Source organism: Neophocaena asiaeorientalis, unplaced genomic scaffold (genome assembly GCF_003031525.2).
Source record: "Neophocaena asiaeorientalis asiaeorientalis breed wild unplaced genomic scaffold, Neophocaena_asiaeorientalis_V1.1 scaffold606, whole genome shotgun sequence".
Classification (NCBI taxonomy): domain Eukaryota; kingdom Metazoa; phylum Chordata; class Mammalia; order Artiodactyla; family Phocoenidae; genus Neophocaena; species Neophocaena asiaeorientalis.
In genome coordinates this window covers 947,940-959,076 of record NW_020173687.1, presented here as the reverse complement: position 1 = coordinate 959,076, position 11,137 = coordinate 947,940, and the positions used below count along the sequence as shown (strand labels likewise).

Here is an 11,137-nt window from a genome sequence, read left to right as displayed (position 1 = left end):
GGAGCGTCCCCGCGGGAGCGCGGCGAAGCGGGGCGGGGAGGCGGAGGGCCAGGCAGGGGCCGGGGCCAGGGAGGGGTCGAGCCGGCCCGGGAAGGGGGCGGGCCAGGCCGCGGGGGTGCGCCGACTGGCCGACCGCGCCGGGGGCCCTTCCGGGGTTGTGGGTCCGAGCAGGTGTCATCGGGCCGCGTTGTCCGGGGGGGCGGCGCCCTTGGGGTTTGCAGGTCCAAATGTCCCCTTCTCCTAAGGCGACGGAGCCCGAGGGCCGAGACTCGGTGTTTGTTGTTGATGAAGCGCGTTTCGAGGGAGGTCTGCACATTCCGAGGCGGCGCCTACTAGGAGGTGATAGTTCTCGACACGTCGCACAGGTGTCTCTGCGACGGGAACCGTTTCCACCCGGAACCGCGTCCGAGCAGAGGCTGAGCTGCAGAGGCCGGACGTTGCTCTTGCGAGCAAGTGTTCCTCGCTGTCCGCAATGGGATGTTAAATTATGTCTGTGGGATGTTTAACTGCTGAGTTCTTCCTGCACAAAACAGAATGGGACAGTTCTCCAAAGTTGTTACTTTTTCAAACGTCGCTGTCGTCCAGGACTGAGAATTTGATCTGAGTGAGTTACACCGCTGGCCCGTAGCTTAGAGAGATGGGTCCTTGGGTGAGGGACAGCACCTCTTGATTGTCTTAGGACAAGTGTTCTTCTGCGGATCAGAGTTGGGCATGGCATCCCCCCACGGACCGAGAACTTTGTCTTGTACCCCTTTGCTTCCCCACCTACACTCTCTCCCTGGGCGATCTTTGGCGAACTCTTGGCTTTCAGTCATTTTGTGGCGGATGTTTCCCTAATTGTCTCCAGCGCTGAGCTCAGGACCTGTAATCCAGGTGCCTGCTTGACTTCTCCAGCTGTGGGTCTGATAGCCCAAACTTGCCCGGCTCCTCAGACCTGTTCCTCTCCTCATTTGTGGCTCCATCCTGCAAGGTCTCAAGCTTGAACCCCCACCATGGTCCCTGAGTCTTCCGTTCTTTTATCCTTCCACGCTGGGTCCAGCAGCAAGGCCCACTGGCTCTGTCTACAGAGTCTCGATGGGCTGTGCTCTGTGGCTCTTCTGCTGCCGTCCTCTCTTGTTTGGGTGGCTCCTCACTGGTATTCCTGCTCAGCTCTCACCACCCCACGGTCATCCCATGTCCACTGGGCAACCAGAGCTGTCTTTTAATATTTTTTTAATTGGTTTGGCATGTGCTTTGCTATGTATAAAGTAATATCCACAGCATGTCAGTTACAAAGGATAAAACTGACGTGGACAGTGGTGGGCTCACCACCCATCGCGAGAGCCCAGCTGGTGCTCCCAGGGCCCCCTTTCCTTGGTAACCATCTCCTGAGTTTCGTGTTTCGTGCCCTTACTTAAAACAGTGGCAAAACGGTTTTGCTACGAATGTATGAGTGTATTTACTGCTAAGCAAGCATTGTACAGCTTGTCTTGCTTTTGTTCTTTACAAACCGCCGCACTGGGGTCTCCGCTGTGACTTGCTCTCTTCGTCCAGCTGGTTTCTAAGTCCCCCATGTGGTCACATTCATTTATTTTACCTGCTTTAGTAAATCCTGTTTCGTGGATGCAGTCACAGTCCCTTCTCAGTAGTTCTAAAATCCACATAACTCTGAAAACCAAAAGTTTTTGGTTTTCTTTTTAATCTGTTAGATGGCAAAACCTCACCTGGCAAAGGCTGTTTAGTAGCTTCTGTTCCACTTGGTATGAGGCCTCATACGTTTCACTGAAGAAATCATATCTGATTGTGGGGTGCTGCCCCACACCACAGAGGGGATGGTGTATGATACGTGGTCAGATGTGCACATAGTCTTTGTACAGCTGAACCGTTCTGAAGTCTGAAACCGATCTGCCCCGAGGTTGTGGTCCTGTGAACCATAGTCCATTTGTCTGGGCTGCTGTTGGCTGAACATCCGGGTGGATGGCTTCCATATTGTCGCCGTCCTGAGCAGTGTCTCTGTGGACAGGCTCGTCTGTGTCTGGGTCTCAGTCTCCAGGAGTAGAAGAGCCGGCTGTGAGGGGCACATGTGCGCAGCCTTGCAAAGCGATGCCAAGTGTTTTTGCTGTGGGTAAAGGGGGTTCAGGAGAACTCCACGTCTCTGTGAACACTTGGTGTTGTCAGACCGCTTCACTTTTCTCAGTCTGAAGGGTGTGTGATGTGGGCTTCTCTGGAGAACACACATCGCAGCACGTGATTCTTCAGCCTGTACCTCTCGTGGCTGCCCTTCGTGCTTAGAGGGGAGTCCCTCTAGATCCCCCTTGTCCTGTAGGGCCTTAATCGGACCCCAGCCGACCCTTGACCTCCTGGTCCTAAGACCCTTGGCTCTTCCTCTCGTTCATCCTACCTTCCAAACACCCCAACCTTCTCTTTGGTCCCTGAATCTGTGTTTGAGTCTCAGGCCCTTTGCATGTGCTGTTTTCCACATTTTAAGTATCTTCCCACTCTCCCCCTTTTACTTCCTGCTCTGTTGCCGTGTTTATGTCTGAAATGATCGCAATTGTCATAGAATTCTTCATTGATTCTTAAAATATTACCTTTTTTCCCTGTAGAAATAAATCAGAATGAGTTATACAGAAAAACCCGATGAAATCACAAAGGATGAGTGGATGGAAAAGCTCAATAACTTACACGTCCAGCGAGCAGACATGAACCGTCTCATCATGAACTACTTGGTCACAGGTAAGGGGCGTGACGAGGGTGCTGCCCCTTGGACATCCTTACCCTTTCTGTGCACACAGGCAGGACATACTGAAGTCTTGTGGTTCATTTGTGTTCAGGCGTCATGAAAATGCAGTGTTCTTTTGATAAACTTGTAGTCACGGATTTAAAGAGATATCCTCTTCCGGAGATGAGATCATGATTCCGGGTCTCTGAGACCTAAGGAAAAAACCTGTTTCTTGGCCTTTGACATTTTTGCAATTGATCAGCATAATTAAGAAAGTGCTGAAGTACGTTTAAAACCCAAGTAATTAATCTCTTCTGGCCAGTCTGGTAAATGATACTGGACTGTTTCTAGAGGGTGTGTCCAACTCAAGAAAGGGGGAAGGGCATATGGAAGGAAACGCACATGCTCTGCGGCTAGCACTCAGTCCTCCTTGACACTGGGAAGCAAAAGGGTAACTCTGTACGTGGTGAGAAAACCCACATGTTTCCAGAAAGTCAGTCTCCTTCCTGTGAGTTCCCAGTGGCCACCACCCCTCCCATCAGTCTCTGATGTTGAAGAGAATTGTAAACTCACTAAGAGTGGGAGTAGCCAGGGCCTTGCAGGCTGAGAGGGCCTTGCTTCCCCTGGAGCAGGTCGGCAGCTTCTCTGCACTGGGCCTGGACCGCAGCCCTCCACCAGGGGCCACACCGGCACGTGGGGCCTCAGCACCCATCCTCACCTGGCTGGGAGGTTAGAGCATTTGGGGTGTGGGGGGAAGGAAATGAAGTACTACGTCTGCATTTGTGGGACGTAACTGGTATTAAACCCAAATCCCCAAGAAAGTGCAGTTATATCAGAGGTTTTTTATTCAAGGCGGATGGGCTTTCTGGAGACAAAAGGGCTTTGCATTGATGTCTTGCTGACCTTCCGAGCAGTGAGGATGGTTTTCATTTCCAGAGGGCTTTAAGGAAGCAGCAGAGAAGTTTCGGATGGAATCTGGGATCGAACCCAGTGTTGATCTAGAAACGCTCGACGAGCGAATCAAAATCCGGGAGATGATACTAGAAGGCCAGATTCCCGAGGCCATCGCGCTGGTCAACAGCCTCCACCCGGAGCTTCTGGACACAAACCGCTATCTTTACTTCCACCTACAAGTGAGTCTGGTTTACGGACGCTTGACAAATTAAGGTTCTTTGTGGGATTCAGAAGTAACGAGACTAATTCGCCTTAATAGAACGTTGCTTTAATTGATGTGGGGAAGGGGTTAGAGTTAGCTGCTCTTCTGTGTATCTCAGAAGCTGTTTCTCGCTTTAAAAATGTAATAACTCGGAGTTGCTAGACAACTCTGTCCTCTGAGAGGCCCTTTCCGTGAGAAGCAGGCGCGGCCGCGGGGGCGTCCCTGGCCGAGTGGCCGGGCGCCTGGCGCTCACCCGTCCGCCTGGCCCCCGACCAGCAACAGCACCTGATCGAGCTGATCCGCCAGCGGGAGACGGAGGCGGCGCTGGAGTTCGCGCAGACCCAGCTGGCCGAGCAGGGCGAGGAGAGCCGGGAGTGCCTGACCGAGATGGAGCGCACGCTGGCCCTGCTGGCCTTCGACAACCCCGAGGACTCGCCCTTCGGAGACCTGCTTAACATGATGCAGAGGCAGAAGGTGGGCGCCGGGCGGGTCGGGGCTTCCGTCCGCGTCCTCCACAGAGGTCCGCAGGATTTCCGAAGACACGGGGTGGTGGGTGGGTGGTGTCGAACGGGACGGCGTTTCTGGCCGGGGCACTGCTGGGAGGGCCTCGGCTGTTCCCTAGCTGACGCTTCCGTTGTGTCACGCTAGGAGCCCAGGGCGTTGCAGCTGTTACAGAGCAGTCAGGCCTCTCTGCCCATTTTTCTTGTTTATCTGAGCCGCCTTCCTGTATAGCTGGAGACTCGTAGGAAGAGGGGTTTCAAGTACCTTTTGATTAAAAGCCCACACTTGCTTCAGACACTTTTGCGCCCCCTGTCGCAGCCTCTGTGTCCCCGCCGGCATGGTGGCTTCCCCGCCACCCTCCGCTCCCCTGGAACGAGGGTGTCCTTGGGGTCCACCTCAGGTGTCGTCCTGGGGCTCGTTAGGCTGGAACCGGTCCCACCCCCACCCCGGTCTGCCCTCTCTGCCAGGCCCCTCGTGCCCAGCTCCTGGCATGTCAGCGCCGTCCAGGCCGGATGTGGTATCTGCTGACCACACCGTGAGCTCCTCTGGACAAGTAGTGTGCTTTACGTCCTCTGGAGTGCCTGACAGTCACAGGCTTCGTGTTTGTTAAATAAGTAACCAGCTTCTCGCATAAAACTGGTTTCCAAGGCGCACGAAATGCATCTTATGACGGACCCTTTTTGCGGGTGCTCTGCGTGTGTGGTGGTTTTTATTGGCTGCCTTTATTTTCTAGGTGTGGAGTGAAGTGAACCAAGCTGTCCTGGATTATGAAAACCGTGAGTCAACACCCAAGCTGGCAAAGTTACTGAAACTACTCCTTTGGGCTCAGAATGAGCTGGACCAGAAGAAAGTCAAATATCCCAAAATGACAGACCTCAGCAAAGGCGTGATCGAGGAGCCCAAATAGAGTCTGGGCAGGGGCCCCATTTCACCGCCGGGCCGGCAGAGCACCGTCTGGGACTGAAGATTGTTACGGCAGCAGAGAACTCTTTCCTCCCCCCTTTTACTTTTTTTTTTTTTTGACCCAGAATCTTTTCAAAAGGGAAAAGTAGCCCTTTCAAGTGCTGGAGAACGCGCGGTGAAAGACACCGTCTCCTCCGGAAGGCTGGTGAGGACCGCAGCATGGCCTGACCTCCATGCTCTGGGCGTCTCGGCTCCCAAGGCGCCGCATCTTAGGGACACTGGTCCACCCCGCGGCCGCCGCCCGGAGCACCGGGGCAGCACTGATGGCCGTCTTGCTTTCTGTTTGTGTCTAGGCAGACAGCCCATCCTCATCTTCCCACATCTCGGCTGGCCTTCGTGTAGAAGTATTTCCTTCCCCGCTTGGTTTTTGGTTTGTTTTTGTTTTTTCATAGGAAAGACTATATAAATTTGTAAATCCCAATTCAAAGACTTCTTTCGTGTGCGGGTCCTGAGTTTGATTTTTTTTCCCTTTTGATCTGGGTTGTGTGGCTTTGGGGGAGATAAGTGCGTGCGTGCGTGTGTATATGAGGGGCGGGCTGTGTGTTTTTTAAATTTTTAAATATATATTTTGGTGCTGTACGTGGTGAGAGACTCTTTCCTAGTGGATCAATGAACCATCTCTCCTGGGCAGTTATGTTAAAAATAAAGGTTTCTCTTTAATTTCAAGAATGACCAAAATGGTCTCTCAAAAGTTTTAATCATCTCCAGCACACCTGTTGCTTCTGGGGCTGGCTTCCCCATGTGACGGCAGTGACACCGTCTAGTAGCTGGAGCTGGAGAGACGGGTGACTGCGCTGCGGCGTGTGCCGTGCTTCAGCACCTCTCACGCTGTCGGCCAGTTCTGTGCGTGTCCTGCTTCTGTGCCCTCACGTCTGTCCCCCGCCCGGCACCCAGTGCGGTCGGTGATACCCAAATGCAGGCTCGGGCGTTGGGGTTTGTGGCAGGTGGCCTGGGGCGCCGGTGCTGGAAGGGGTTTTGTGAGTTGTTGCAGAGCTGCCGGCCTCTGGGCGAGGTGGTGGAGGTGGAGGTAGAGGGGGCCCCAGCACGCGGAGCTCTTGGGGCTGGTGGTTCCTGTGCATCCCTCTGGTGGGAGCGCCCACGTGGCTGAGACTCAGTTCTCCCTCGTCTGAGCCCTTGTGCAGGGTGGGCTGTGCTGGCACCCGGGCTCGATGGAGAGAAATGCCATTAGCAGCCGAATCTGGGGAGCCTGTGGGCCTGGATGCATAGTGAAGCAGGTCCTCGGGGAGGTCGGGGCTCTGCCTCCGACCCCCTGAGTGTTTGTCCTGAAGCATCTGTGGCACCAGCTCTTCCCTCCACTTACCACTCACTTTCGACCTGCACTTGAGTCTGCGGGGTCACTGGTCTTCAGTGGGTACAGCTTCAGGCAGGATTTTCCTTCCCCAGGTGGTTGTGTAATTCAGTCACAGGTGCAAAGGCAAATAGACCACTCAGGCCCTAGACTGGCCCTTCATGCTGCCCTTTGGATCTTGTGAGGGTTGGGGGGGTGTCCTTTCCTTACCCCCAGAAGTGATGAGTTTCACCTCTCTCGGTCGTCAGCCTCAGGTGTGACCTTTCCGTACGATCATTTCCTCTGAGATTTGAGGATAAAAATAAGTTAGGGAGAAAGGGGGTTTTAATCTTCAGGTAATTAAGACTTAATACAGCAGAAGCTGGAAGAAAAATATTAGGGCAGTAGACATAAACTACATTTTTTCAAAGCATCCTTTACTATTAGTGTATGTAAGATTGTCTGTGCATAATTAATCTGAAATATTTTTCAAAGGAGAGGGTTTGAGATGTGCAGTAATGGGCAAGAATCATCCATAAACTGTCAGGACGTGAATGGGGTTTGCCACGTGCATGAAATGTTAAATGCTTATGAGAGGTGTTGCCATTTTATTCACCAGTTCAGCCAGTGAGTGACTTGATCAGCCAGTGCTAAAACCCATGTGAGCTGGGTGCTGGCCAGACTCGGAGAATTCAGATGTTACTCTTCAGCTCTTTACGTTTGTTGAAGGGGTTTAGTTCCTTCCCCATGGGCTGGAAATCTTCAAGGGGGTGGCTTTGCAGACGTCTCTGTTTCCTCTTTTTTGCAGTCTTCTCTTTTTTCAGCAAGCAGACTACCTTAAGCCATTTCAAGATAACGAGCATCAAGTGTGCTGACTTTTCTGCTTCGTCTCATTTGGATCTCACTGTTGTGTTTGTCAAAATGTAACGTTCTACCAGGGTAGTTTCTTTCTTCTTTTTACACTTTCTGGTGGAAAGTGCCTTGAAATAAATAAAATGTGAGAATATTCTGGTACTCTGTGTTCCTGGTGTTGTGAAGTCACATGAGAAATGACCCCTAGTCGGGATTCTTCCGAAGCACAGGGATTATCGCAAAGCAAATGAGAGCTAACGTATTTTGCCCTTTGAATTAAGTTTTCCAGTTTCTAGAAAAGGCAGCTGTTGGTTGGGACTGGTCCTGGCGTGGACTGAGATGCCAGGAGCGAGCCTGGGGGTCGCAGGGCTGGCTCTGCCGTCCAGCCGGGAAGCCCTCTGAAGACAGACATGCAGAGAAAACGTGTGGAGGGGCAGCTTTTCTAACGCAGTGTGATGTCTGTACTTTCCCACTTCTCTCTGCTGTTAGTTTAGGGGACCGTGGCAGAACCAGGAGTTTCGGAGAGAATCGTACACATTCTGTGTTAAAAGACACTGCCGGGACTTCCCTGGTGGCGCAGTGGTTGAGAGTCCGCCTGCCGACGCAGGGGACACGGGTTCGTGCCCCGGTCCGGGAGGATCCCACATGCCGCAGAGCGGCTGGGCCCGTGGGCCATTGGCCCTGAGCCTGCATGTCTGGAGCCTGTGCTCCGCAACGGGAGAGGCCACGGCAGTGGGAGGCCCGCGTACCGCAAAAAAAAAAAAAGACACTGCCGTCCTCTGGATAACGGGGCAGGACTCCTTTCCGGGTGACTATTGCCAAGTCTGAGTCTGAACAAAAGACCAGATTAAAGGCATCAGGTGTGGTGACTGCAGGCTGGGCTGCCCGTCCCCAGCCCCTGGACACCAAGCGTGTTGTTCCTGACGATGGGTATGTTTCCATTTCAGAAATACGTACTGCTCTTTCGGGTTTACAGTCAGTTGTACTGTTGGCAGCAGTCGCGTGGGAGCCTGTGTAAAACAGTCACCCGCCCTAGCACTTGGTGCCCCTCTGATTCTGTCGTTCCAGGCGACTCCTGGGGCGCATGCATGCAGCGCTCACAACATCTGAAAAACGCAGAATAGGTTGCCTTTGCTGCCTGTTCTGAATTTCATAGTAAAAGTTCACATTTTTCTCAGCGTGTTCGTCTGAACGCTCTTCCCCACCGCACCCCCCGCCGACAACATTCTAATAAGAACAGAGAGTTCCGTGCCACACTAACACGTTTGCACGTAGACCTGGAAGGGTGGCGGAACTTTGGTTCCCGCGCGTCCGTGCTTTGCTGTGGCTGCATCCCCACCCTGAAGCCTGCCGTCTGCTCTTCTGCACTGGCACCTCGTTTCAGTTTTGTGAAGGAGATGGAGCTAGTCGGGCTCCATGCCCACCGTATGACTTTCAGCTGAATCGGAACATTCTAAGTAATTTTTTGGTGACATATGAAATTTCCAAACCTTCAAAGAAGAAGGGCTGCTCCAACAAGCCCGGGGCTGCCGCCGTGGTGCCCGTGGTGGCGTCCAGTGGGGCGGGTTCCCGAGCACCCTCTGTGGAAGGCCAGTGCGGGACCCTGGACGCAGCTGGAGGGCGATGGGCGGGGTGCAGAGTGCAGCCCCGTGCCGGGCAACGCGCAGGGGTGCCGGTGCTGGTGGTGATGGGGACAGGAAAGGAGGGGCCTCCCCCATCGCTGATCCACGGCAGGGACCTCTCCCACCTCACAGGGGCGGCCGGGTGGCCCTTGCTGATGCCCCCGAGCCCTTGGCTTTGTGCTCACCTCCCACAGGGTGCTCGGTAGGGGCTGGTCCTGGCACGGGGCCTGCCCACCCCGGAGGCTGTGCCTCAACACTGAGATGTCGTCAAGGCTCTCCCTTCCTGGTGGTGGTTTACTTACGTAGATGTCGGGCACGGGGTTCGAGTAGGCCTTTGGCATGAGTCGCCGGGGCGGGTGGAGCGTCCTGAGTGGCTTTGTCTTTGCAGGATGCCGGCCGCGGCTCCGTGGTGAGCAGACTGGCCCAGCCCCAGCGGTGGGAGGGGGGAGGAGGGGAGGGGTGGTCTGGGGTCACTGATCACGATAACCCTGCGCTGACAGCGTGGAGGTGTTTCCCGTTGTGGGGATTGGGGGGGTGGAGTCAAATAGGAACACGGGGCTTGGGTTGTCTGCGGTTTGGAAGTCTCCCAGCTGGAAGGCCAGGTTCACGGTCACATCCGACCGTGGCACAGAAGGAAGTCTACCGGGCTTGTTGACCCCCAGCTCTGACCGAGTGGAGCAGCGACTGGAGGTGAGCAGATTTTGCCCACGTGAAGCTTTCTGAGCGGCTGCGTTCTCTCCACGTCAGATGCCCGTGGAGCAGCAGGCTCACTGCGGCACGAGGCTGAGACCCCAGCGCGCCTCTGGAGCTGGAGGTGGGATGCGCCTGGCCGCTGGGACCCCAAGGCGCTCTGCGTGTTTGGGCTGCACGTAAGCTTAGTCACCGGAGAGGACGGAGGGGCGTCTCCTCCTCCGGTCGTGGCTCCTGCTCTCCGCAGACTCAGCCGCGGGCCCTGTCACATGAGGTTTTCTCTCCCACGGGTCGTGATGTCTTACAGTCACACTAATTGTACCATCTGCCTTCTGCAAGTGAAGCCAGCCCAGCCGTCACGGAGGATGCCACGCCGGGGCTGGAGGGGCGGGAAGGGAGGTGGTGGGCGGTCAGCCGGAAGCCTGGAAGGCCGTTGACCACCTTGGCCGGGGTGAGGGGACGGGGCACTGGCCCCTGCTTGGCCACAGACTCGTAGGACTGGTGAGTCCTTAATCTCCGGGTGTTCTGTCGTATCCTGAGCGTAAAACAGAAGTGTTGAACAGCAGTGTTTGTGAGGTTCAAATAAGGACCTCACCAGCACTTTGTCCCCACCTCCTGTCTCCCCCTCTTCAGCCCGGCTGGGCTCCCTGCGGTCCTGGAGCTGGCCCTGGGCCTCCGCCCGCCCCGCCCGCACGGCCTCCTCCTTCCCTGCTCTCAGACTTGACTCGTGTGTCTTTCTGGGAGCATCTCTCAGCCCGTCCCACGGCAGAAGCCACCCTTCCCTGCCCCACTTGGTCTCCTTTCTGTGTTTCGTCTACACGCCCTGGAACATCAGCTCCAGAAGGAGAGGGACTTTTGGCAAATGACAAATGCCCCCCACAATGTGGCTCTAGGTCTGTATGTAAAATCATCATCAAAGAGCCCCGGGCAGTGGGTGAGAGTGAGCTGCCAGGAGGAGGGTGGGGTACTATCGTAGCTGAGCTGAACACTTTTCCGAGTCGCGGGCTCTCTGGGGGCACGCACCTCTCTCCAGCACCATCCTTCTGCCCCGTTGAGCGTCGTCTGGATGGAAGGACAGCAGTTTGTTCGGCGCACATGGAGCAGGGTGGGATGTGGCCACGTTCGCCAGGCTGCCGTGTGGAGGATGGATTGAGGGGGTAGCGGGTGGAGGGGGCGTTGCAGGGTGAAGAGGGGGCAGCTGGTGGAAGCAGAATCGCCCAGAAATCCACCTGCTTCCGATGTGTCCCAACCGTCCCAGCGCTGGCTGTGCGCGGCACGTGGGTGTGAAGCCTTCTGAGGTCAGGTGGAGCCCTGAGACTGAGGATCCACAGGACTCAGCGTGGGGCCCGGCACTGGCTGTCCTC

General features: G+C 55.1%; 1 protein-coding gene across 1 annotated transcript; it reads left to right on the top strand.

The window, feature by feature from the left end:
* The first annotated feature begins 170 nt into the window (after positions 1–170).
* GID8 (GID complex subunit 8 homolog) lies at positions 171–7,613 on the top strand. Its single transcript, XM_024750404.1, has 5 exons — positions 171–604; positions 2,586–2,715; positions 3,638–3,834; positions 4,134–4,331; positions 5,092–7,613. The coding sequence occupies exons 2-5, from the start codon at positions 2,598–2,600 to the stop codon at positions 5,263–5,265; spliced, it is 687 nt and encodes a 228-aa protein (XP_024606172.1). The 5' UTR covers positions 171–604; positions 2,586–2,597; the 3' UTR covers positions 5,266–7,613.
* Positions 7,614–11,137: the final 3,524 nt, after the last annotated feature.

Excerpts from the sequence above, each read along its gene's own strand:
- GID8 (XM_024750404.1), top strand. The coding sequence starts at position 2,598 with ATGAGTTATACAGAAAAACCCGATGAAATCACAAAGGATGAGTGGATG. Across the intron at positions 3,835-4,133 it reads ATCTTTACTTCCACCTACAA|CAACAGCACCTGATCGAGCT; the intron begins GTGAGTCTGGTT and ends GCCCCCGACCAG. Across the intron at positions 4,332-5,091 it reads ACATGATGCAGAGGCAGAAG|GTGTGGAGTGAAGTGAACCA; the intron begins GTGGGCGCCGGG and ends TTTATTTTCTAG.